The 27,795-nt window shown below is 30.5% G+C and overlaps 2 protein-coding genes and 2 long non-coding RNA genes across 5 annotated transcripts; 1 reads left to right on the forward strand and 3 right to left on the reverse strand.

Annotated features, from left to right (window-relative positions):
* Positions 1-1,850: 1,850 nt before the first annotated feature.
* Positions 1,851-2,641, reverse strand: LOC138347915 (uncharacterized). The gene is made up of 2 exons (XR_011220476.1): positions 2,499-2,641; positions 1,851-2,394 (listed from the first exon to the last, which is right to left on the reverse strand). It is a non-coding gene; the product is annotated as an uncharacterized lncRNA (long non-coding RNA).
* A 7,071-nt stretch (positions 2,642-9,712) lies between these two features.
* On the reverse strand, positions 9,713-10,313 carry LOC138347916 (uncharacterized). Its single transcript, XR_011220477.1, has 3 exons — positions 10,021-10,313; positions 9,871-9,928; positions 9,713-9,779 (listed from the first exon to the last, which is right to left on the reverse strand). It is a non-coding gene; the product is annotated as an uncharacterized lncRNA (long non-coding RNA).
* A 5,550-nt stretch (positions 10,314-15,863) lies between these two features.
* Positions 15,864-17,710, reverse strand: LOC104646971 (uncharacterized). The gene is made up of 2 exons (XM_010321499.3): positions 17,162-17,710; positions 15,864-16,197 (listed from the first exon to the last, which is right to left on the reverse strand). Exons 1-2 carry the CDS (start codon positions 17,597-17,599, stop codon positions 16,153-16,155), a joined length of 483 nt encoding a protein of 160 aa, XP_010319801.1. The 5' UTR covers positions 17,600-17,710; the 3' UTR covers positions 15,864-16,152.
* A 277-nt stretch (positions 17,711-17,987) lies between these two features.
* On the forward strand, positions 17,988-25,168 carry LOC101262510 (uncharacterized). 2 transcript variants are annotated; one of them, XR_011220725.1, is made up of 8 exons: positions 17,988-18,088; positions 20,044-20,182; positions 20,360-20,571; positions 20,654-20,895; positions 20,974-21,220; positions 23,658-24,395; positions 24,491-24,714; positions 24,812-25,168. XR_011220725.1 is itself a non-coding variant. In XM_004237432.4 (8 exons), the coding sequence occupies exons 2-8, from the start codon at positions 20,059-20,061 to the stop codon at positions 24,902-24,904; spliced, it is 1,755 nt and encodes a 584-aa protein (XP_004237480.1). In that variant the 5' UTR covers positions 17,988-18,088; positions 20,044-20,058; the 3' UTR covers positions 24,905-25,168. The 2 variants fall into 2 exon arrangements, 1 of the variants encoding a protein (XP_004237480.1); XM_004237432.4 differs by having other exon boundaries at positions 24,616-24,714.
* Positions 25,169-27,795: the final 2,627 nt, after the last annotated feature.

The raw sequence follows: 27,795 nt of genomic DNA on the forward strand, positions 1-27,795 counted from the left end.
ACTTAACTAAATTCATTGTCAGAACCACATCACTACCATTGAAATTCATCACTATCATAACAAAATCACAAAATCTATTGTCATTATTGAAATTAATTACCATCACTAGTTTTGTCACCCATCTCCAAACCCACCACAAAAAAATTATTACAATTGACGAGACAATCCTTTCATGGTCGAGAAAATCAACGGGGATGATAGAAATTATTACATTCGGATAGAGACGTAAGATTTTAAATAATAATTTTTCAATCACAATCTTAAATAAAAAATAATAAGGTGTCTTCCTCCATCACAAAGAAACAATCAAAACGACATGTATATTTACGTTTGACGAGATGGAGTGGAGAAGAAATTGACTTTTTCTTTTAACTCAAACTTTTTATTTCCACGTCAGTTTTATGGGTAATATTAAATTCACTTTTGAATATTTTAGGTGTGTAATAGATTTAAGCGTGTATCTGACTTTTCTAACAACTTTAGTGATTAATTTATGCCTTTTTCTTATAACTAATATAAGAAAAATCATGATATTTGCAATGTAAGAAGTTTTAATGCATGTATTAACCTGATTAAAAACACAATTGCCTCTCAAAATCTTTCTACATTTTTTCCACTATATTTATGAAAGATATTTTTATAAGCAAATAATTCATTTTAATAATTATGCAATGTATGTTATTTCTGATATAATCAACCAAATACAATATGAGAAATACTCTCAATATAACTAGTATCATTATTATCGATCAACTTAGAAAAATAACATGAATTATGATGCGAACTTGAAATCTCGAATTCAAGTCCTTTATATATAAAAAAATTATATTGTAAGCATTACACCCGAATGAATCCCACAATGTCAAAGTAAAGACCAACAAGTATTTATACGTGTGGAAGACCTCTAAAAAAGATGTACAACTCTACCCAGTAATTTAACATCTCTATTTACTTTAAGCAAAAAATATGTATTTTATTGTGTAGATTTACTTTGTAAATATAAGGGGGGAAAAAGAGAAAAAGAAAAAGTTGGAGAGACTCGATATCAACTCAATCTCTAATCAGGTTTGATTCCTTTTGAGTACTGAATCGTCTTTATTAGAGAACATTTTATCCAAATCATATAAAAGAAAATATATATCAATCTCAGAGGGGTGATTAAGAAGTTTCTCGATATTTCAATAAGAATTTGTTTCTCATCATGTATTTTATCAAATAAAATTTAAAAAAATCGTATCTTATATTATAAATTTTTTATCGATTCACGTTGCAAAAAAAACTTTATTTCTGAAAATAAATGAACGAATCTAATTACAAAAAATGAAGAAAAAAAAGGATTTAAGAATAAAAGTACTCCTTTTTTAATATAAGAGCACCTTCTCTTTTTTTTTTTACTGAATAAATTACCTACAAAAGGAATATTAAGGAAAAAACAAGAATAGAAAGTAAAAAGGACGAAATAAGAAATAAATCTAAAATTACTCAAATAAAATACAGCCGTCGCCCAAAATATATATTACCATTTTCAATTTATTTATTTTACTTTTTTAAAAAAAAAATTAAAATAATCTTTTTTCTCTTAAAAATTTATTAATTTTAACTTTTCATATGACATATTTATAATCACAAGATTAAACAATATTCTAGTGTGTGTGTGTATATATATATATTTAATTTTTTTATATACATCGTTTAAAATGACAATATTCATTTTTAAACTTTCTTAAGCTCCGCACCAAAACAAAATCAGAAAATAAATCAAAACTTAGGGAGTATCCAATTACAAATTAAAATCTCTCACAAATTATCATTTTGAAGCTTTGAATATCTCCATAAATGTGTATAACATGTATACAAAACCTCAACATTAATTCAATATATATTCATCTTCTTAATTCTCAAAGAAATTTCACAAAAACCTTCTCCACATAATAAATGATATATATCTCCTTAATTATATATACCCTCTATGATTATATATAATTTTTTTATCCTTGGATTTTCTTACTACGTACATGTATTTTAGAAATGGAAGTATATATATTACATCATATATAAAAGTACTTGTGACATCAAGATCTAGACTAGACACAACATATGAATTTGACATAATCCACTTGTATCCAGCTCTCAAATGAGATATATATACGTGTAACAAAAAGTAATAACACTCATAATATCATAAACATCATCGACTGATTCTAAATTTTGGATTCGTCACTCGATAATTCTCCAAATTCTAATTATGAATAGGAGGTTTCTTTCTAGCAGGAGTATAATCTATGTCTATTGCTACTGAATCTTCATACTCTGATTTCTCTTTAGTGCTTATAACAACTTGTTGGTTGCCATTCTTTTGAACTAATTCACAATTATCAACTTGTAAATTCCTTGCTGCAAAAATAGAAAATTAAATGAAACCAATTTAGTATATGAAAAAAATATATCTAGAAAATGGATTATTAGAAATTATATTTAAAAAAGAGAGAATTACATACCTTGACAAGTGATCAAGAAGAAGAAGAAAATGAAAGACATGATCAAGAACCAATGTGTTTTTTGATTAACAATAGCCATTTTTGATGTTGTTGTAATTTTTTTAAAAAATGAAATTTGGAATATGTTTTAAACAAATTATATTGTCTTATTATTTATAGAGAGACAAGATATATAGATGGAAAAAATTGGGCAATCAATTTTAAAAAATGTCAAATCATGTTGCAAAATTTTTATACTTTGGATAATAACATGAGGGCCCTCAAGGGGGTGACAGTAGGACTATAGAAGTTCATATCAACATTTTGCATGAGAAATTATATGATTTGCATGTAAATGGGATATGTTGGTTCAAATGATTAATGAGGTTAAAAACAAGATCTCAAAGACCACCCATATGCTTTGTCTGCTGTTTGTAAGAAATTGAAAAATAAAATATGGAATTTGAAATTTAAAATTTATAGGTTTTATTATGTATTAAAAATATTTGAACATTCGTTAAATGATAGCGAAGATTAAGTACGTTCTATTTTTATCACTGGACCAAGAGACTACTTTATTAATAGATTCCCAATAAATATATATACATTTATTATATAATAAAATTTTCCATATAAATATAGAATCTAAGTGAAACCTAGTGAATTTTGCATAAATTTGCTTACTAAAATTCCAATATAAGCATAGAATCTTTGCCCATTTTTTAAATAGGAAGGGAAGCGGTAAAGCTATTTTGATTTACACTACATTTGACTCTAATAAATGTATTATGCGACATAAAAAATATCGTGTTAACATAGATTTTTTCGTAATTTATATATATTATTAATTTAGAAAATATATGTTATAATAAATAGTACTGCTTATTTAAGTCAAGATTTAAATAATAAGTTTATCACAAAAAAAATATTATAGATTCTTTTGTGAATGTTCAATATGAATTGTCATATATATATATATATCTTATTTACGCGGTCATATGAAGATGATCAATGAAAATTTTTAATAGTTAAATGCAAAAATGTATTCTATACGAGCAATACATAGCGGGATACATATTGCCCAAATGGAACCTAAAAGATAGGATGGGTGATCCATAAGATCATTTGGTGAGGTTCAACCCTCAACGCGATCCCGATCTTCCTAGTGATATGTGGGACAAACATCAACCTAAGTTGTCCAAGTTGCCAAGAAAGAGTTCCTTTGCATGAGTAAGAATATTTATTTCAATTTGACGAGGTTCAATCATGTAATAATTAGTTGTATCTCACTAATATTACCTTATAGACGAGATTTATTGTATATTTTTCTTGTCATCTAACCAAATATTCTTTACACGTGTATTCCATGTTAAACTGTTTAGGTGTCATATGAACATGTTAATAAAATAACTACAATATATCTTTTAGAACGATTTTTTGTATATTAATTTTTAGGGAAAATACATTAAAAAAAATCTAAACTTGACAGCAAAACTTACTTTATCACTTAAAATATACGGGTGTTTAAATACTCCCTTAACATCTTTCAAGTGATTAAAATACCTCAAGGGAATGATGTGGCAGAGAGAGGTAAGTGTACTCTCCTGAAAGTGCGTGAAAAAGAGAAAAAAAGCTAAAATTTTAAAGTCTTACACATGACCTTTTTTTATTGGCTAATATATAATAAATTATTTAAATATTTTTTTTATATATTATATCTGTAAAATAAGTAAATTTTCTTATTATGAGGTAAATGAAATTAGTGGGTCCCTTTTTAATTTATTTTGTACAAAAAATTTCATTTTGTTGTCTTCCTAATACACATCTTTCTCCATTGAAACATATCATCCTCCATCTTCATCCCCATCTTTATCTTTCTATTTTGATTTCACTTATCTTTTACTAATCCATAAAATTTAATACCAATGTCGTTTTATTGACGTTGATTTCATTATATTATTGATGTCGATTTCACAAATGTAAACTTTCTTAATTTTTGGGTGACCCATTTTGATTTCTAGATTATTCAAACATTTCTCATAAAATTTATATTTTTTTGGATCAACTTTCTTATGCAATCTTCATTTCTTATTTGAGTTGTCAAGAAAGAATTGGCTTTCAAAAAAATCCATTCTCCAAGAGGATAGATTTGTTGGGAGGGTTCGAAGAGGATAATGTGAATTTTACTTCTTTAAAGTGACTTTAAATATTGTTGAATAGTGATGAAGAAGAAGAAAAAAAAGAAAGAATTGAAGATTGGAATAATGGAAACAACAAGGAAGGGTGGGTGTGGGGATGGGATAAGCATTTATAAATTAATCAGTTGATATAATTAATTTTAAAAAGTGTGTAAGAAAAAATAGTGAATAAGTAAACAAGAAATAAAAAATTAATGACATCGTTATGATGTGGCACTTATGTGGCTATGATGTGGCAGGTGAGAATGGTGTCACAGTCTCAGGGTGGGAAAAAAACACTTCAAAAATGTTAAGGGGGTATATAAACTACACGTATCTCTTAAATCTCTCTCTCGCACACTCATACCACATGTTAATCTTACGCCCAACAAGATATAGTTCATATAATTATAAACGATATTCAATTTATTAAACCAGACATGAAGAAAAAATAAAAACACCGTTAAATATAAATATATAATATATATATATATATATATATATATATATATATATATATATATATATTGCGAGTTTCTACATTATATATTGATATTAATTTTATATATAAATAACTTATATACTCCCAAAGTCCTTATCAACTAGTTGATAAACGTGATATAAGATTATTTGATACCTCTACATATAACTCACGTCCAAATTAACTATCGAATGACGCGTAAAATAATTTAAAATTTGGAATTTGGAAACAAAGAAAGAAACAAGATCAGGAGGGAGAGATTATAAAGTTAGACGAAAGGGACCGTAGCTCTATTATTATTTTTTGAGATAATGCAATTGTGTATAAAGTATTTCATGTGGCAAACAACCAATTGATTTTTTTATGGGGGCTTGTATATCAAAATAGTATGTTCCCTACTAAGATACAAACATGTATTTCAATTGGCAATTGGGAAAATAGTAAGACATTTTCTTTCTACAGGTATTAATTAAAATTATTAGTTGCGGAATAGGACTACGATATGTATAATATACAATTTTGAACATTCATAAATGATCACTATATTCATGTGTGGTCTGCCATATATATATATATATATATATATATATATAGCTAATAATGAACACATGTTACATCTCACCTTTTCCATCAAATGGAGACATATATAGACACTAAGGAAGATTTCAATCAAATTCATGTCAAGGCTACACATCCTAAGGCAACAACAACTTACTATGAATATGATTTAAGTAATAAATATATACTTCATTATTTAACTATAATTTTTAATGTTATATACATTATAATGTGTATTATATAGTTATTAATTAATATGATATAAATAGCAAATTAATTAATCATATATAGAAATTTCTAAAAAAATTATTGTGTAACTAAAATTTAAAATTTATATGTGGACAAGGCCATTGTCTGAAGTTTAAAATAGTGCTTTTGAAGAAGATAATAAAAATTTCGAATTTTTATACTTCAACTTCTTATTTGCGTTTTTGTTGATGTCTGTGGACCATGTCAGACAAGGTAAAATAATATATGGCTAAATACCCTTGTGAGTTCACGTGATGAGTACGTAGGTTTTAAAGGGGACATGAAAATCAACAAACATTTCATTTCAATCATTCTTTTAATTTTGGACCAACTTGACCTACTATATACTGCTTCCTTTGAACATCATGCAGTGAAATTCATGCCATCCTTAGACATTTTGTTATATGTGGACCATCTTGGACAAGGATTTAATTCGATATAATACGTGATTTTTTTAATTTAATTTTTTTTATACAAGCAATGGAAAAAAATACACGTCTAACAAACGGTTTATCTTACGTAAGCAATGTTTAGAGCTTGTAGTACTCTAGCAATAACAAACAGTGTACAAAAGGGCATAATGTCTCCTTGTGTATTAATTCTCGACTTACGATTGCTTTTTATTGCAATTTTTTAAAAAGAGGATTGTACCGATTATAGTGTAACGTTCTTTTCTTTCACATCATCGATTAATTCTGAAGACAGTAGATAAGACGAATAATTTGATGATAACTATAACTTCTTTCGGAGGCGATATAATTTCTAAGAAAAAAAAATAAATATACTCTTAAATTATCGTAAATAATATGCAGATGTTCTTCATCATATATATATATATATATATATACACCTTTTATACTAACGGACATACGAGTATCATAATCTTATTCACCAATTGACATTTATTAAATATTGGATCGACTTGATAAGATTGTGTCACGTGTCCCTATTTAGTCTTTCATTAGAGTCAAGCCCATATATGCTTTAATTTTGGATGACAAGAGCACCAATGTCCCAAACGCAAGGGCGGAGCTACCTTGTACCGAACCCCCTTTCGGCGAAAAATTATATTATTTATACACGATTAAAATAATTTTATATGTATATATAGTAGATGTTGAACCCTCTTCAACTACTTCATGTGTATTTCTACAGATTTTGAACCTCGTTATTGAAAATTCTGACCTCGCCTATGCTCAAACGTACGACGAAGGATATCTGTATACCATCTACAATAATTCAACGAAATATTTATGTTTTCTCCCTAACTTCTACGATGCAAACGACTGAAAACTTGATAGATGATCATCTTTGAAAAATAAAGAATTTTAATTTTACTTCATATCTAATGGTAAATAAATTTTTTTATAGACATTGATTAATTAAGATTAATTAGCCGTCATCTTGAGCCGTCTCTTCAAACAAAGTTAAGGCCAAAATAACTAACATATTAATTATTAGAAGCAATTATTATATTAAAAGAGAGAATTCAATTATTAGAGTGTATATTAGCTTTGGAGTGACCAAATGAAAATAATAATAATAATAATATGGTTCTATCAATGTCTTGACATAAGACATTGACACAAGAAATGGAATTTGAGAGAGGCCATGCCCTGTCACGTGCCCAACATCATCCTTGATGTTTTTGGAATTCCAAGATGATTTGAAAATGGTATAATCTTTGTCACAATTTTTAATATTTTTCGGTGAACAATAAATATATTATTATTATATAATATGTAACAGTCCGCAAACTATACAGACAATGTAAACCTTAACTTGAATTAGTTATTAGCTGATAATTATATTAACTAAGAACTAATTCAAGTTGAATAGATTTTTGAAAACTCAATAATAATTGGTGAGATATAATAAGAATATTTTCACTATTATTAGTCATCATTAATATCACTAGTTATTCTTCATAACATCGTCATTAATTATTATTGTTCTCAATTGACATCCACAATCACCATCTCACTTATCACCATCCTCCAACTACTATATAATTTTTGAAACATATTTTTTTTATATAGAGTTTAGATTAATTTAGTATGTCATTAATTTAAATTTTAAATAAAAATAAAGTTCATATATTAAGAAGCTGAAAATTAAACAATCTTAATTATTTAATATTCAAATAATATATAATTTTAAACATCTTAGTCTTAATATAACAGATGAGTTTCTAGTGTCTTAATCAAATTATAAATACATATAAAATGTTTTCTTTTTCTTTTCCCAACTTTTTTATCATTACTTAATTAACTACGATTAAATCAGATATACAAAAATTAAAAAAAATTAAATTAAATATTTCAAATTCATAAATCTCAGTTTCGATCCATGAGAAATAAAAATGAATAACTTTTTTTGCATAGAGCGTTTTGCCACCTTACTAAGTAATAACCTTATCTGATGCAAATCAAGATTAGTTTTGAGAAATAAAAATGAGTAATTTTTTTGGCATGGAACATTTTACCACCTTAATAGACCTATTCTATCGAATATCGAATACCTAAACTAGGTTATGTACAATTTCCCCCATATATATACCTATGACATTAGGAAGAAAACTTGTAACTCAAAATATTATAGTAGACATGACTCATCATTGAAGAGTCTCTTCTCCAAATAAGACAAATTAAAGTTCATATCATCCATCATATATCTTAGCTTCTATGTTATTGGCCATGGTTTGTCAAGATAGAGTGTTGTACATCTCCAACATAAGCATGTGAGATTATATTTGGCCCCCCTTTTAATGTCTTGAGTTCCTAATTAACATGGCCACTTAAACTTTAGAGACTCATAACATGTCAAATAATCAGAAAATGACAACAAATTTGGATTTTTGTGAGAGTACTACAACAGTAGGGTATTAGCATTTGTATAAGTTGAACAAAATCTCAAGTGAATGAACAAATAAGATCTTGATAAGGTGAAAATTCTTGTATTATATATGATTCGTTGGAGTATTAATATATAAGAATAATACATAAACATATTCTAAAATTATTCCCGATTATCGTTTGGATATGTATAAGTAGATATTAAAATTTGTATAAAATTGAACAAATAAACACACATATTCTACTTAGCAGTTATCATCATATGTGACAATCCACATGAGATATACTCGAACTTATTAATTTGATCAGTAAACCCCAAACAACTAGGGGTGGACATTCGGTATTTCGGTTCAGTTTCGATTTTTTTTTGGTTTTTTTGATTTTCGGTTTTTGTAAATTGTGTACCGAATACCGAATCAAAATATTTCGATTCGGTGTGGTTTTTTATCTCGGTCTTTTAATGAGTCTGCTTAGTGGGCTTTTTAAAATTTTAAACTTTACAATTTTTTCAATTTTTTGTTTGATTTTTCAACTTAATGGGCTAAAAAGTAAAAATAGACAATACATCAAAGAAGTGCATTACTAATTTACTACCAAATATCAATATATCAATATGCCATTAGGCATTAACACCATAAATTTTAAATTCACAATATCACTAAAACACACAATTTTAAATTCACAATGACACTAAAACAAAAGTTGCATTATAGATTTGTAGTTAATGTCTTCACAAATACAACATAATAACAAATCTAACAAGTAACAATAAAGTCTTTCATGAGCACATAATAAACAATAATAAGCAACAAATAATGTATTTTAAATTTCTTGTCTTCTTCCATGAGATTACTTTCAGTTCAAATGTCAACAATAACAAACAACAATAATGAGTTTCTTGACTTTCTTCCATGAGATCGCTTTCAATTTTCAAGTGTCACGTGCCAACAAAATTATTTCTTCATGGTCTTGACCCTTGGACCTTTTAAGATAAAATCAAATATTAGAAACTTAGAATACTACTTTTAAGATTAAAAAATGATATGATTAAATAAATGATGTATTAAACTCACCGCTTGCAAGTCAATCATAGATCAACAATGGAAGAGTTTCTTCCACTATTTGCCATCTCTATAGTTAAGAAAAAGAAACATGTCATACAAGATACAACACAATAAGTATTTTATTTTTTTCATAAATAAATAAAAAATAAAAAGTCTTACCAAGTTCAATTTTTTCAAGAAACTCCAAACTTTCTTCAACACAAATAGGCTTGGTTTCTTGTCTAAGCCAATCTTGGACACAAATAAGACATTGCACACATTTGGGAGTCAATGAACTTCTAAAGGGATCTAGAATTCGACCATCGGTGCTAAATGGACATTCCGATGCCACACTCGACATAGGAATAGCCAATACATCTCGAGCCAACTGTGAAAGTACTGAAAATCTAGGAGAATTAACTTTCCACCAACTCAAAATATCAAAATCTCCAAATTCAGGTTCTTGGTCTTCAAGAAGATATTTATCCAACCAAGATTTAACACCAAAACTTCCAGAATTATTCTTTTGTTTCTTCATGTGCAACTTAGTTCTCAAAGAATTTGACACATTTTGAGAAATACCACTAGCAGAAGAATCAGATGAGTCAGATGAAGATGCTTGACTTTTGAAACCTTTTTCATACTTACTTACATATATCGCAAACAAATTTCTCAAGTAAGCCTCTACTTTCGTATTCACTACATTTCCCGTTTTTTCCCAAGTAATTCTTCAAGAGAAAAACTAACATACACAAATTTATTGCGAGGATCCAAAACAGAAGCAATAAAAATCATTTTGTTCTTTTTTTAAGGAGTCCCCCAATATTTCTTGAATTTCTCTTTCATTCTCGAAGCCATTTTACTCAAATCAAGGTCATCACTTGCTATACATAATTTCAAATAAGCATCAAGTTCACATATATCTTTAAATTGAACATTACAAGTAATATACCGTGAACCTGAAACTTCAAAGTGAGCTCATAAAATTTTTCAAGAAACTTTGTGATATTCCTCACATTAGCCCAATCTTCATATTGAATTGACCCTGCAATACTTCCATCTTCACAAACATCAGTAGCAAGAAAAGAATTAAAATTACCATCATAAAGATCAAACCTCTCAAAAGCCTTCTCAAACTTTTCTGCTGTGTCTAACATCAAATAGGTGGAATTCCACCTAGTAGGCACATCTAAAGACAACATCTTATCACATTCTATCTTTTGCATTTCAACACATTTCAAGAAATTTCTTGTCCTTGAAGAAGATGATCTAACATATTTCACCATTTGTCTCACCCTTTTGATAGAAGGACCAATTTCTTTCAAACCATCTTGCACAATTACATTAAGTATACGAGCCATACATCTCACATGGAGATGCTTACCTTCCATCAAATTAGCTCCCCACATATCTAATTTTTTTGACAACTCTAAAACTGCCACATCATTTGAAGATGCATTATCAAGCGTAATAGTAAAAACGTTATCCAACTTCCAATCAAGTAAACAATTACTAATAGACTCAGCCAAATACTCACATTTATGACTAGTGATAGGACAAAAATTCAATATTCTTTTATGAAGCACCCAATCCCTATCAATAAAGTGAGCAGTCAAACACATATAATTGATTCTTTGCACTGAAGTCCATGTGTCTGTTGTGAGACAAATTCTTGGTTGTATTTCTCTTAAAGATTGTTTCAAATTTATTCTCATTTCACCATAAACTTCATAACAATCCCTTGTTATGGTTCTACGAGAAGGAATATAAAACAAAGGCTGGACTTTACTCATAAACTTGTTAAACCCTTCTTTTTCAACAAAACTAAAAGGTAGTTCATCCAAAATAATCATCTCAACTAAAGCTCTCCTACATACCTCTTGCTCAAATTTCCAAGTCTCTAAATTGTTATTTTGAATATTTAATAATTTTTGAATATTGGGTGCAACAGTCGGAGGTTTATACACTTTACACCGATAATCAAATGTTGTTTTAATCCACTTGTTCCATTTCTTGTTGTATTGGCAGCATAATATTGTTTACAATGCAAGCACTTTGCTTTAATAAATACACCATTTTCAAAAACCTTTTCAAAGTGTTGCCAAACAGGAGATCTAGGATCCATTTCTTTTTTTTTTATTATTATTTCTGTGTCAATTGACGGATCATTGCTATTACTAGGTGTATTATCCGTAGAATCAACCATACTTATTCGACTTTGATCAGCTACACCCATATTTAATTATTTTTGTTTAGCCAACTATATATATATATATATATATATATATATATATATATATATATATATCACAATAACTAGTAATAAAAACAAAATCAAAAAGAAAAAAAATAAAAAAAGTCAAAAAAAATTAAAAAAACAAACGGACAGACCTGTTGTCCTGACTCCTGCGCGGCTGCTGGCGCCTGGCTGGTTGAATGTTGATGGCGGACGGCACGGCGCCGCTGCTGCTGGCTGCTTGACGGTGTGGCGCGACTGCTTCTTCTTCTTCTGGTGGACGGCCGGACGCCGACGCTGCTGCTTCTCGCGACTGCTGCTGCTTCTTGCCTTTTTCTGATGGACGTCTGGACGGACGGCGCTGCTGCTTCTCCTAGCGGCGGCCGGCGCTGCTGAAGGAGAAGAGGAAGAGGAAAGGAGAAAAAGAAAATCAGTAGAAACTAGAAAGAGAGAGGAGTAGGACCATAGGGTTTCTATTTCTTACTTTCTTTGTTTTTTAAATATTTAATATTAATAATTATTAATTAATATAATATAAATTATAGTATAATATTTTGGTTTAAATCGAAATACCGAATCGAAATATCAAAAAATACAAAAAAGTAAACCAAATATCGAATCGAAAATCGAAATTCTTAAAAATTTTGGTTCGGTTCGGTGTTTCGATTTTCCGGTGTTTATGCCCACCCCTACAATCAACATCAGGTGTTGTTTGAGCTTTAGTATACACTTTAGCTTTTACGAACACGAATGTTTTTCTATGAAAGTTCGAATCTTGAACAATTTCGAAGCACGTAAGCTTAAACGCTTAAAAAATCATTCACAATATTCAATAATAGATTCAATCATATAACTAAATAAATCAAATGTACAATCATATTCACAAAGTTGTTGCTAAAATCCCATTGACCATCGATTGGAGGTTCAAGGTTCAAACTCGGCCACACTTAGCTTGAGAGAATGACATGCTCCATCCGCGCACCATATTAATATATTTCAAAGAAGCTCATTTTCTCAAATAATGTCGTTAATAATATTTTTACTATGATACTAAAAATTTTCAATGGAACAGTGTCGGTCGACACCACTTGAGATAGTTTTGATATTAAAAATAGGGTATTTTTGAAAAACTAGAAAACTTTGGTACTTATTATAGATAATTTTAATATTATGATACTATATTCTTCAAGTAATTTTCCCTTTGAAAAATTTCATTACTATATAGTATATACTCCTAAATTTATTCAAGAGTTGCTAAATTCTACTCTACTACATAAATACATTTGGGAAAATAACTTGTGTGTCTACTTTTTAAAAAATAATTACCATATTTGTCAGTATTATTTTTTTAACGATAAATGTCAATTTAATTGAATATTCAACTTCATATTTTTTCTCTTGCCCTAAAATTTTTCCACGCCCGTGATTGCAATTTTTTTCTCTCTCGCGATTATAATTTTTTTCCGGCGACTTCAATTTTCTCTCGCCATTGCAATTTAAAGGTTAGTGTTGAGTAAGCTCTGTTAGTTTAGGTTACTTGCACTGGAATCTGCGATTTTTGTTGGTCTCCTTTGCACTTAACTGATCCTTTAATGTGAGCTTGCAATTGTGATCTTAAAAGTTTAATTTATTCTTTTTGTTTGGATTTATGTTGAGATTTCGTTTGATTTATGTTTACGTTACTTGTCTGCCTTTTTGTTTGATGATTTATGTTGAGATTTCGTTTGATTCAAGTTCCTGTGAGTGTCTGGTATTCAGTTCTCTTCTCTAATAAGTATAATATCTTGTTAGCATCTATGTAATACAACTTCAATTCAGGTTTAATTCACTTGTTAGCATTTGTATAATACAACTTTAATTCAGTTTTAGTTCACTTGTTAGCATTTGTGAAATACAGCTTTAATTCATGTTTAATTCACTTGTTAGCATTTGTGTAATACAACTTCAATTAAGTTTTAGTTCACTTGTTAGCATCCGTGTAATACAGCTTTAATTCCGGTTTAATTCACTTGTTAGCATCTGTGTAATACAACTTCAATTCAGTTTTAGTTCACTTGTTAGCATATGTGTAATACAATTTTAATTCAAGTTTAATTCACTTGTTAGCATTTGTGTAATACAACTTTAATTCATGTTTAAGTCACTTGTTAGCATTTGTGTAATACAACTTCAATTCAGTTTTAGTTCACTTGTTAGCATCCGTATAATACAACTTTAATTCCGGTTTAATTCACTACTTAACATCTGTGTAATACAACTTTTATTCAAGTTTAATTCACTTATTAGCATCTGTGTAATACAACTTCAATTCAGTTTTAATTCACTTGTTAGCATCTGTGTATTACAACTTCAATTCAGGTTTAATTCACTTGTTAGCATTTGTGTAATACAACTTCAATTCAGTTTTAGTTCACTTGTTAGCATCCGTGTAATACAGCTTTAATTCAGGTTTAATTCACTTGTTAGCATTTGTGTAATACAATTTAATTCAGGTTTAATATACTTGCTAGCATTTGTGTAATACAACTTCAATTCAGTTTTAGTTCACTTGTTAGCATCTGTGTAATACAACTTTAATTAATGTGTAGTTCACTTGTTAGCATATGTGTAATACAACTTTAATTAATGTGTAATTCACTTGTTAGCATCTGTGTAATACAACTTCAATTCAATTTTAGTTCACTTGTTAGCATCTGTGTAATACAGCTTTAATTCCGATTTAATTCACTTGTTAGCATCTGTATAATACAACTTTAATTAATGTGTAATTCACTTGTCAGCATCTGTGTAATTCAACTTCAATTTAGGTTTAGTTCACTTGTTAGCATCTGTGTAATACAACTTTAATTCAGGTTTAATTCACTTGTTAGCATATGTGTAATTCAACTTCAATTCAGTTTTAGTTCACTTGTTAGCATCTGGGTAATATAACTTCTTTTTATATTTGATTCACTTGTTAGCATTTGTGTAATTCAATTTCTGACTTATTTATATGCAAGAATGATCACAATAGATACAAATTTAATTCGCCTGTTAGAGACCTGCCAAAAAATAAAAGACATACTCAACTGAGAGAAGATGGATTCAAGAAGGCGAAAATTACATGCAGCAATTGTGGACAACATGATCACAATAGGAAAACTTGCAAAAATGTCAGGCCTTATGATCAAGAATAAAAAAATAATTTCTTTTAGTAGTTTGTTTTATAAGCTCATTGACTGTACGAATTTGGATCATGTTCGGTTATATGGTTTATATTTTTAGTTCCACAATCTCGTGTTATTCAGTTTAATAGAATGCTTTTTTAGTTGTGCAATCTCATGTTATTCAGTTTAGTGGAATGTTTCTATGTGTATAGTTACATTTTATATGATATATAGATGAAATGATATAGTTTACTGGAATAACCCAGTTGAGCTTGAGGCTTGGAAATGTCTTGCTGAGTATATTTGTCAGGTTGGGAAATTTGGGTTATGCTTGGTATGTTTTTGGTTTGTTAGTATTTGTGTAATATAGCTTTCATTCAAAGTTTAATTCACTTGTTAGTATTTGTGTAATACAACTTTAGCTTAGGTTTAATTCCCTTGTTAGAATTTGTATAAATACAACTTTAATTCAGGTTTAATTCACTTGTTACCATTTGTGTAATGTAGATTTAATTCAAGTTTAATTCAGGTTTAATTCACTTGTGGAAATTTTAAGGTTAGTGTTGAGCATGCTCTGTTCACTTGAAAATCCTGAAACAATTATCATGATAACATCAATAAGGACACAAAGAAGGAACAACTTCAAATAGAAGACTTACATATAAACAACACAGTTAGGTATATAATATCAAGACTTACAAAATAGACCAATACAATTTTTCATAGCCATAGTAACTACAAATTGTTTTACATTATATAGTTTTCATAGTCCTACTAACTAATATAACTATATTCCTTTATCTAACTGGTCTTTCGTCTTCACTTTGAAGGTCACTCGCTTGCTTCCTTCTTGCATATTCCCATAATATAGCTCCAAATCTCTTTCGGAGAATGTCTGCCTTTATTTGTTGATTTAGAATATGTTGACCGTTACTTACGAACTCCGCAAATGCAGCAACGAAAACTCCACAATCCCTACAAAATTCAATATAAAATTATTATCAAAAAATCAATTTAATACAAAAAAAACACATATTTGACTTAAGCTCATGCCTCACAGAATCAGACAACTTTTTGTAGACATCTAAACCCTACGGATATGAATTGAATTTTCCACTTTCCACAAGGTAAAAATCTCTATTGATAATTTGGTATTGTTGTCCTCATATGAAAATAAAAAATCATTAATGAAGTATAGAACAACCAATGAAACAGCTGAGTCATCATCTATGAATTTTTTAGCTAAAAACAGTGCACGTAGATGACTCTTTGGAACTGTGATTTTTTCCGGAAAATAACTACTCATCAAACTACATCTAGAATTGGGAACATTGATAGAAGTGTCATCACTAACACAATTTAAGTTCGTAACTATCCCAAATTCTCTAAGACCAAAAAATAACTTTTTGTTATTTATTTCAATAGCAAACACATCATCCGGTGTGTGTTTTAACTCTATATTTATAAGACAATGAATAAGTTGTAGTTGTGTGCTCGATTTTGGAAGGTAAAGAAACTACCCAAAACATGTATTCCTAAACAACTCAAGTTGTTTATCAGATAAAGATAGTTTGATTTGTTCAATGACACTATGATTAGTGTAACATGACCACCTACTCGAAATATACACAACATCAGGATGTTTCCAGAATTTACGATCCTGCATATGCATTAAACATGAATTAAAAATGTGTTACTACATACTAAAGATGAATGAAGATGAATTTCACATACTATGTGTCGAAGAAAGGCAGTAATCAGTTGAATAAAAGATGAATTAAAGTTAAACTAAAGTTGAATTAAAGATGAATTATAGTTGAATTAAAGTTGAATTAAAGTTGATTAAAGATGAATTTCACATACTACATCTAAAAAACAAGCAGCAATCAACATACAACCATTGCTAAACAACAAATAACTAAGAAGTACTAGCACATACCGGATATCTACTCTCTGGTAAAATGACACTTTTGGGTAAACGATTTCGTGTTTTTCCATCATTCACCGACTTTTTCTTCTCCAATCCATCTTTATTTTTCAAACTTTTTGACTGAAATTGAGGAGGTAAATCCTCAAAATCATCATCACTGTCAACGAGTTTCTTCGATGTAGATGCCAAAGTAACACATGTTTTTTTCGATCTCTTCATTGTTTTAACCTCTTTAACTCGTTTTTTACCTTTCTTTTGCTTCTTGTTTTGTTCCTCATTGTTCTTCTCCCCCGATATTTGTGAGATTCCCAAACTAAAACTTGGAACTTCATCCATAGAAGTAGAAGACGAAACTTGAAGCTTCTTTCGACTTTTTCGATAAACTTTCGGATTCGAAGTATCAATATCCCTCACTAGACGCGGACTTCTTCTAAGACCTTCTTCCATAAAAATTCGTGCAAAAAAATGGAAAAAAAAATAAAAATCCTAATTTTTTGAACAGACGAAACGAGGAGAAGGAGAAAGAAAAAGAAAAGAGCGAGAGAGGATATGACTTGAGCGAATACATTTTACTTTGTTTAAAAATTGTATAAAAAAAAATAAAAGAGTTCTAAAATTGTTTCTAAGTTAATATAGCTAAAAATTGACAAAAATAGTAATAAATAAAAAGTATACTTAAAATTGATAATTATAAAATAAATTGTTTATGTAATTTTTCAATACATTTCGGGCTATTGTATAAGGCCTTTGTCCACATGGTAATGGGCTTTAAACTAAGCCCAGCTCAAACGAAATAGTTTTTTTTTTTTAAATCTGCATATAAATAATTGTACGAGAAAAAGGGAAATATTTTTTTCAAAAATAAAATATATAGGCGCTGAATTTGTTCTGGTTTTCTCAAAATTTCTCATTCCCGCCCACTATTTGTATCTCCAGGTAAGGAACAATTTTCTGTTTTTATCAGTTTTATTTAGTTGAATTTCGTTTATGAATCTGCTTGCTGTTTGAATCTATTGAATTGCGAGTCTTTTGGGATTTTTTAAAGATTTATTTCAGTCGGAATTATTATGTGAATATCTGCGTTGTTGATTTGTTTGTATTCTATTGATTTGATGCTTAAACAAGCGTAAAAGTACTTGGTTTTTAATCGAATTTGAACTTTGAATTCAAAGATGTTCGATTGGAATCGAAACGAGAATTGGTAAATGTTTGGCATTCGGTTTTTCTTTTTTGTTGGTTTAAGAAAACCCTAGCTCCGTTCTTTTTCTTTTTTCTGGAAGAGGATGCAGAAAATTAAGCTGAAAGAGAACAAATTTGATGTTTGTGGTCCATAGTTGATACTTTAGCTGAAAAGTTAGTTTTGGATTTGGGGATTGGAAGAGTTTCAGTTGGATTTGGTTTGAGGATATCTGTGTTGTTTCAATCCATTGATGTGATTCAGTTTTGCTATATCTTGCTTCATTAAAAAAAGGAACATGGGTTTGGTACCTTTTTCTGCTTTAGAATTAAGCAGAAAGAGAAGAAATTTGATGCCTTTTGATTGAACTAATGGTTTTGAATCTGATTTGGGGATTGGAAGAGTTTTAGTTGGAATTTGGTGTGAGAATATTTGTGTTGTTTCAATCCATTGATGTGGTTCAGTTTTGCTATATTTTGCGTCATAAAAAAATGAAACACAAGTTTGGTACTTTTTGAGGTCTCAGGTTCAATAGCAGAGGTAAAAACACAGGTTGATTTCTTCCTGTTTGTCCAAGCTTTGTTGGTTAGAGTTACCCAGTATTTGTGCTAGTGGGAAATAGCAGGTACCGCGTGAAATTAGTCGAGGTAGGCGCAAACTAGCTAACACTATAGTTGTAAAAAAAGTGTGCTATAAGGTGCATTATTAAGAAGTCCTTTATAATTTGTTAGGATACAAATAGGATAAAGACCACTTTATAAGGCTCGAATAGTCGAAGAGGTCTTTGAACAGAGAGCCATGAAAGGCCTAGGAGGAAGTTCATGGAAGTTGGCTTTACAGGAGATTCATTAGACCGTTCTCTCTTTGCAAATCTAAAGATTTAGTTCCATCCTCTAAATTTAGTAGCTTTAGTCAAAATATTAATGGGCTTGAAAGTGTTCTAGGTGCTATTTTCACGACTAAAATGTATGTAACTTTTGGAGCCTTGGACCTTATCCTATGTTTTATAATAATTGTGATACCAAACGTTTTATGACACCTTGGAAAGCCCTAAATCTGGCATGGAATTTGGAACCATATTCTTTTTCTAACAGGATAAGTGATGCTTGTCCATACCTAGGCCTCGAACCCAAAAACCTCAGCAAGGTGAATCACTTTTATCCACCTACCACCACCCTTATTGATACTTTATTATCCATTACCATGCCCGTTTTTAGCAGAGAGAGTATTTGGCTTATGATAACTTGTACTGGTGAGATAAAAAATGATTGGAAGAATATGATTCATTTGCAAGTTTGGTGCATAAGTTCAACGAAGAGATACTTACATACCTAATCTATGTTCTTAATTCTTTTGTTGCTCGAGGAACTATTTGTGACTTCTGATTACCTGTTGCTACAGTTTCGACTTTGAAAAACCAGATGAAAAGAACCATTGCTAGACCTATGGGCGGGGACACTTGCGAGGCTGATTACTTATTGCTTACCATTTTACCTTTGCAGTTCCGTATATTGTGGGGAGTTATCAACTTTACAAGAAGAAGTTGTTGATTTAACCATTTTTGTGCTTCTATAAGAACTGAAATTTTCAAGTCTTCTGTTGTTAAAGATTTGATAATGACATGTAATATAGAGAAAAAATTTGTTGAATGACATGAATGATGTTTCTGAAGTAAATTAAATGACAATACTCAGCTACTGAATTTATTTTGCAGAAGAGCTAAGCTGCCATGAAACCGAGCCGATGTATGAAGAGAAAGGCAGGTGATGTTCATGAAAAATACAGTGACAAGGAGAATGTAGCATCAAAGAAAGCAACATGTAGGATTGGTCGACAGAATCTGAAAGCAGCAGGTCAGGCAGCTGACATGAATCTGTAGACAGTTGTTTTCTTTTATCAACTCATTTACGTTTATATTAGTTGCATGATCCGGGAGTTTGGTTGCTGTATGTTGAGTGTTCTGATTGAAATCCACTTGTGTTTGGCTTGTCTCTCAACTGAGGATGTGACTTTTCTTGTCTACTTCCCAGGGGAATGTAGAAATCTTTCAGCTGGGGAAAATGATGTGACTTTGCCCTTACAAGCTGCTAAGGTGTCTTGTCAAAAGCTTCCAGGAAGGACAACGTGTTCCCCTGCAACAAAAGGGGGTGCCGCAGAAGGGAGTCAACAGCTTAATTCTTATAAAAAGATTAAGCTACAGCTTTTTCCAATAAATAGAAGTACCCGACAGAGATTGGAGAAGGTATATCTATGAATTGACGCATTAAGAGCTCTGCATAAAATGTAGTAGGAGTAACTTTTGATTGTTTTGGTATTTTTGGTAGGATGGCTGCAACCCGTTCCAGGAACTCACTTTAAGTGCTCAGAAGAAGATATCATCAGTGATTAAGCACCTTAATACAAAATGGAGTTCTACGAGTTTGGGGTTAGGGGTGCTCCTTCTATTCCCCTATGATACTAATACAGAAAACATAACATCGCAGAAAAGATGGAGCTCTAAAGATACCAATGTTTCTGCAGGAGAAGTGCATGCAGCAATAGGAAGTCCTGCCATTTTTCGCTTAAGGTTTTAGGCTGGTCTGATTTCATTTTTTAACATATATCTCTTTAATCAAAATGTATTAATTTGTCTCGAATTTTCTAGGTATGACTGGTTTTCTGATCTTAAGCTCAAGGCTTTTGAGGTACCTGATATCTCCCAGCCTTCCGCTATGCATTCACAATCAAGGGGTAATAAGAGAATCTTTGCTGCTGCAATGGACACAGCAAATGACAGAGTGGAGGGAGCTAAGTTGAAAAATGAAGAGCTTTTTGAACCAATCTGCAAAAATGAGCATGCAAATGTAACTGAGAATCAGAATATGGCTTTGAACATACCGGTTGATCACATGGTAAGTTATTATGCCTGTCTGATTCCTTCACTTAGTCTCTTGTTCTGTAAATCTTTTCAGTCATCCAATCTGAAGTCTTTTAGGCTTTTTCCTGATTTCAGTTTTCTCAGTTCTGAACTTATGCTGAAAAGTTGAACAAAATGAAAAATAATGCTGCCCCCTATATCCTGTGATCGTTGTAATCTCTGACGGTTCTATTGATACTGCTAGATCTGCCAGTGCAAAAGCTTTAATTAATTCATAAATGAGTGCCCAAAGCATTAGATGCACCCCATTACACCCCATTACAGATTTTTCTTTTTAAGCTAAATAAACTGATGTGCAGTGGTTTGGGGAGAAAAAAAATTGCAGGACAGTAAATTTTTTTTGTCCAGTTTAGTATTTTCTCCATTTATGTATGTATTTGTAGGTGTACTCTAATAAAACACAGATGTTTGATAGGCACATCCTTTGCTTGGCATGTCTAGTTATCTTTAGTTTTCCAATTTCCAGGAAACGTGTGCTCAGGATGCCCCGGTTGCTTAACCGGAAGCACGGGGGGGGGGGGGGGGGAGATGGGTAGGGGTGTGGGTGCCCTGATTTAAAGATTAGTCGACTTATCGCAGGGTTAATCGGCTTAGTCTGGGTACAGATTTTGCAAATATTACAGATTTTAGATAGACAAGTATCAACTTAATATTTAGAACTAAAAAATAGAGTCAGGGACAGACAGTTTATTTTGAATGTAAAATGGCAAAAGATGTTATTATACTAGTTCACACACTGATTCCTTGGGTTAACTAATACTGGTAAAGACTTTATTTTACTGTCAATATTAGGTACACTTACAATTTGTTACACAAGAGTGTAGTTCTTGAGTAAAAACAAGACAGAATGTTTTTGAATCAAAGAGCTGTATTTTATTCTGCTCTGGCTTTTGAATTTGTAGCTGTTGAACTTTTTCTTTGAGACTTAATGCATGTTGAATGCAGCTCAGTGTTCCCAAGTCGACCAGTGGTGGGGCTTCCTGTTGAGTAACCCAAGGGATTTTTCATTGCTTTGGCTGGATTACTTTAATGCCAACTATTTGAGTCAAGACTTCTTTCTTGATCACCTTGTTGAATTCTTGGCTGTCATCAATTTTAGTCTTGGCTTCTGATTTTTATTTCTTTTGAACTCTTGGGCCTCTCTTTATTTGATCTGGCCTTGTTTCTTCTGCGTGTAACGTCTTCTATCATGATATAGAGGTTGGGCACAAATTGTTCATCTCATTTTGGCCTGCTCTTTTTATCTCCTCTGATTTCTTTTGACTTCTTCCTTCATTGTCTCGGTTCGTATTTTCCACACATCTTTGGCTGATTTTTCTTCCTTCTGGTTCTCGTTGACTGACCCCTTACAACATCATTATTAAGAACTTCTCATGATTGTCCCAGAAGATCAGTAGTTGCTCAATTCATTTAACCTTTTCATTGTCAATATTAAAACTTAAATCTAACATTAACTTCTTAAATTATTATTTTATAGTTTAAAATCCATTCTTCAAAATTATTCGCAGACACAATAAAAGATATACCTTTTCTCCTCTACCCCTGCATTGATGCTTAACAAGGTGGACCTCTTTTTTGTTTGATAAGTAGGCATATCAAAGTGGATTGTGATACCTTTTTCCTGGGGATACCTAATCCACTCAGTTAGAGAGTTTGTTCCTGAAAATACTCTACTACTCCCTCCGTCCACTACTGTTTGTCATGGTTTATTTTTAGAGTCAAACTATATGATGAACTTCGACTAACATTTTAAGATATATTTTTTCATCATATTGATATGCAAAAAATTGCAATTTATACTACTTATTATATAGTTTTTGAATATCAATTTTTTTTAAAAAATATCGAATTAATGTAATCTAATTTAACTTTGAAAATTAGTCAAAACTTTCGAAAAGCGCCACATGACAAATAAACGTGGATGGAGGGAGTAGTGTTTTGGATCGTCTGAATCTGAAATTGGTAGGCTTGTCCTGCAATCTGCGTGAACCATAAGCTGACAACAGAACCAACCTCTAGGATACAACATGTTTACTTAACCTGTAGGCTGTGGTAGGTCAAGCAAACTGCTGTAGTGACAATATGGGGAGTACTCAATGCTCGAGATGTGTGCATAATCAAAATTAACATTCTTTATAGGATAAGATATGAATAAATAATTGTTGAAATTACCTTTCAAACTTATTGCCACAAAAGCTGGATGGTGTGGTTCCCTTACCACATATGAGGGGCTAAGATCATTTGTTAACCACTACCCTACCTCTGTGATTATATTTGATGTGTTCTAGGACTGGTCTAACTAAAATTTTAGTCCGTAGAGGTAATTCCTCTCAAAGGACGTAGATGTACTTTTTTACTAGTGGAAAATGCTATAGACATCTTAAAATTCAGTATTTGATACTCCTTTCCAGGTTGATGAAGTAACAAAGCAGAATGTCCTTTCAAAGATGGAGAATCCGTGGAATGATATTTTGACCAACCTAAGCATTGGAGGATTGTTTTCTGAGGCATCTATGCCAGGAAAGACCAGCAACTCAGAAAATAAATTGGATTTGCAGCCAATCCAGTTGGTTTCTGATATTAGTACTGGAGCTTTGCTGGCTGAAGCGTCTTTGCAGGGTAAGTTGTCTACTGAAATGAAGCAAGAAAACAGAGTGGATTTGGAGCCACCGCCATTTAGTTCTTATTTTAGCACAGGAAACTTCCTTTCTGAAGCATCTTCTCAGGGAAAGATTAGTGATTTCAATTTAGCTTCGAAAAAAACATCTGGATGGAAAGAAACTTCAGAGTGTGGTCACCACATTGACTCAAAATTTTCCTGGGATTTTAATTTCACTAACTTGAGCATTGGAGGATTTCTGTCTGAGGTATCCCTGCTGGAGAAAGTAAAAAAACATGACCAAAGAAATGAGGACAAACCAAGCTCGCAGGATGCGTTTGTTGCTGCATGCATGAATTCACAACGTGAAATTTCCAAGTCATTACCTCATGAATCGCACTCGTCTATCTTGGATGCTGAAGAGACATGCCATGCATTTCCAGTGCGTAAAGCTTCATCAGGAAATGGAAACGCCATAAGTTTGTGTGGAACAGCTGGTCCTGACAATTCAAGATCTTTCAGGATTCCATCATCCTCTAATGCTGCTGAGGTTTGTTTGCTGTAATCTTTTCTGGTTTTAGTTTCAAATAGCTTATTTTTTACTGACATTAGTTTTGGCTTTTGATAATACTGCTTCCAATTAAGGATCAAGTCTTTAAGTGTGGAGCTTCCTGAACTTGTTTGCTGTGCATCACTATTACACGACTTTGTGATATTCTCATGGAAGGATTTACAAATTCTTTTGCACAACTCAAAGTCTGATTATGCAGGATCAATCATCTCAGCAACCAAAGACAACACTCTTTTCTCGTTCATGGGTTGTTCTCAATGAAGACAGCAGCCTTGGGCTGAAGGGCAACATCAAATGGGTACTTTCTTCCTTTTCACTTTGCTTGTTCCATCTGAATTTTTTCTTCCTGTCCACAGTATAACTTAACATGGTCCATTCCTATGCTTGCTTTGCAGGAAGACTCTTTGGGACCATTTGATCTCGGACAGCCCATTTTGAGACCCGTTAGCGGTGGGGACAATGTTAGCCTCAGTGAGTTCGTTAAATAACAAACTGTAGAGTCTTGAATTGAATACCATAAACAGAAGAAAATTCTCCTCAGCTCGAGGATCAAATTCTTGATCAGTTGAAAGTAAAAATGATGCTCTGAATTGTTCATAAAAAGTTCTAAAATTATCTTGTGATTACATACATTTGTATTGTTGTGTGTAATATAGCCTTAATTTATGCTTTTCATTTTCTTCACCATCTCAAGGCAAAGGATTTTGTAGTATTTTCTTATGGTATTAAGAGAAATTTGTTTGAACATGCAATTTGGAAGTCTTTTAAGCTATGCTCCTTCCGTCTGAAATTGTTTGTCATATTGTGTTTATCGAAAGTCAATTTGATTAATTTTCAATGCAAAATTAGATTACATCAATTTGATATTTTAAAATCAAAAAATTTAGATATTTTAAAACTATATAAAAAGTACTACAAATTATAATTTTTTGCATATTAATATGATCAAAAAATACATCTCAAATTATTAGTCAATTTTTATAATTTTACTCTAAAAATAAAAACCATGACATATAATATTGAACGGAGAAAGAATTTTTTTTTAATGAACATAAAAGTTTCATGTGTTATAGTTCCTAAACAAGATATTGAAATCTGGCCATACATTAGTAAATCACACATCTCCATATTCTTTTTAATAATAAATATTTGCGAATCCTAAATAAATTGTGTCATAATGTCATAAAATAATATAGTTAACTTATTTTAAAAAGTAAAACATGAGTAAAATTGCAAAATTATGAGATTTTTGAAATTAATTTCATTGTTCAAGAAAGAACGCAAACATAAATTATTTCTTCCAATCCATCCACTTGGAATGTGAATATGAAAAGGATGATTTCATTTGGTTCAACTTGTTCGTTCTACTCTCTTTTTTACAAGGCCCCTAAATGACCGCTCAGAAGGCCTACCTGTTTTTTTTTCCAATCTGTCACTTGCTCGTCCCTCTCTCATAAAAATGGTCTCTCTCGATTTCGAAACGGAAAGGCTTGGTTGAAGGCAAAATTCGGTGTAATTCGCCATTTTTTAAGAAAAGAAAGGCAGGGTAGAAAGATACATGATAAAAGAACATGTTGCTATGTTGGTACATTAGATATATCTTTTACTTAATGCCAAAAAATTCAATTATTTTCTTTAATTTTTTAAATTTTATGTCAAATTAAAACAAAACATCACATTAAAATGAAAGGGAGAAGCATTTTATGCATATGGTTTAATGATTAGTGACAATATATACTCTATTGACCGGGCAAAAAATTTTCTATAAGTTCTAATCATTAGAGGCTTTGACAGTAACTTTTTTCTCGGTAAAATGAAAAAAGCATCGGTGCCTTAAACTTTGGTTATATACGGAATTTCAAAAAAAATTAAATCATAAATATCTATTATATATAAAAAAAGAGTATCTTGGTTTAGCTGTACAGAATCTTAAAAAAACCGAATCATAAATATTTATGACATATAAAAAAAGAGTATCTTGGTTTAGCTGTACAGAATTTTAAAAAAACTGAATCATAAATATTTATGACATATAAAAAAAGCATCTTTATGCATTAAACTCTCATTATGTATGAGATCTTGAAAAGAATCAAATTACAATATCTATTATAGGTATTTGTTTTGCATATATAAATTAATTATATACCGAATTGGTTGTATTTAACCGATAATTCTTGATTAATGTTTCTAAGCTGTAATATGCCTAAGGTTAGGAGGATATAAGCCTCATCCTAACTGCTGGCCCAAAGAAAAGTCCTACTCCCATTCTTTCAATTTATTTGTTTTTATTTTTACTTATTATAAAGTTCTAAAGAAGATACAAGATCTTTTAATCTTATGATTTTAAATTAAAAATATGTCAAATTTATTAAAATATTTTTAAATTTTATACTCTTAAATATGTCATGTCAAAAGTTTTAAAATTATAAAAGTTGTTAAAAAGGAAAAATAAACCTTCAGTTGAAACAGAACAAAAAAAATAAGATAAATAAATTAAAAGAAATGGAATAACTAATACGATGTAATTAATTTTTTAAATAATTTTGAAATTCCTCAAAAATAAAAGAGTGTTAATAAGAATAGTGGTAGGACTTACCCAACCTTCTTTCTTTTCATTTTTTAGGATACGAATTAGACTGAAGAGATAATTTTACATAAAAAGCGAACAATGCAAGAAAAAAAATGTCTAGAATAGTTGTCCATATTGCTGGATGATGAATATAATACAAAAATAGACAAGGAGCTATTCATTTGCGAGTATATATATATATATTAATATTGATACTTTTGTATATATATTAATTGTTGATATAATGAAGAAAAATGACCTAGCGGTGTGCGATCTCGCGTTGCTAAGTTCGAATCCAGGATTAGGCATTTTAGGTATTTTTTCAATTTCTTTTTGGGTTACGTTTGTTCTTTGCTTCTACCTGTTGCTACGGCTGTTGCTACAGTTGAAACAACTTTTTCGACAATGAAAATTATAAAGAATGATTTGCGAAATCAAATAGATGATAAATTCTCATATAGCTGCATGGTGCCCTTATATAGAGAAAAAAAAGTATTTAAAGAGGCTTATAAGGAGTGTATTATGAAAACATTTCAAGAGATAGAAGTCTCGAGTGCAATTGTAGTTACCAATTACAGTTATCACTTTACATATTTGATGAATATGAAACTATCCGTCAATATTTTTGTCATACTTTATTTTTTTTAGTTTATCCATAGATATTTTGTAATTTTTTGTTTTAAGAATTTCATTTAGCATAGTAATTAGTTAATTTGATATTGAACAAATAAAGAGCATGAACAACTTGGAGCACTATGTAAAAATCAGTTAAGGTATGAGTATTTCGTAATCAATCTTTATATATATATA

Source organism: Solanum lycopersicum, chromosome 4, assembly GCF_036512215.1.
Source record: "Solanum lycopersicum chromosome 4, SLM_r2.1".
Taxonomy (NCBI): Eukaryota; Viridiplantae; Streptophyta; class Magnoliopsida; order Solanales; family Solanaceae; genus Solanum; species Solanum lycopersicum.

Coding starts and splice junctions, on each gene's coding strand:
- LOC101262510 (XM_004237432.4), top strand. CDS start 20,059: ATGAAACCGAGCCGATGTATGAAGAGAAAGGCAGGTGATGTTCATGAA. Junction 20,896..20,973: donor CCTGCCATTTTTCGCTTAAG/GTTTTAGGCTGG, acceptor CGAATTTTCTAG/GTATGACTGGTTTTCTGATC. Junction 24,396..24,615: donor CATCCTCTAATGCTGCTGAG/GTTTGTTTGCTG, acceptor CTGATTATGCAG/GATCAATCATCTCAGCAACC.
- LOC104646971 (XM_010321499.3), bottom strand. CDS start 17,599: ATGGAAGAAGGTCTTAGAAGAAGTCCGCGTCTAGTGAGGGATATTGAT. Junction 16,198..17,161: donor TACCAGAGAGTAGATATCCG/GTATGTGCTAGT, acceptor TGAATTTTGTAG/GGATTGTGGAGTTTTCGTTG.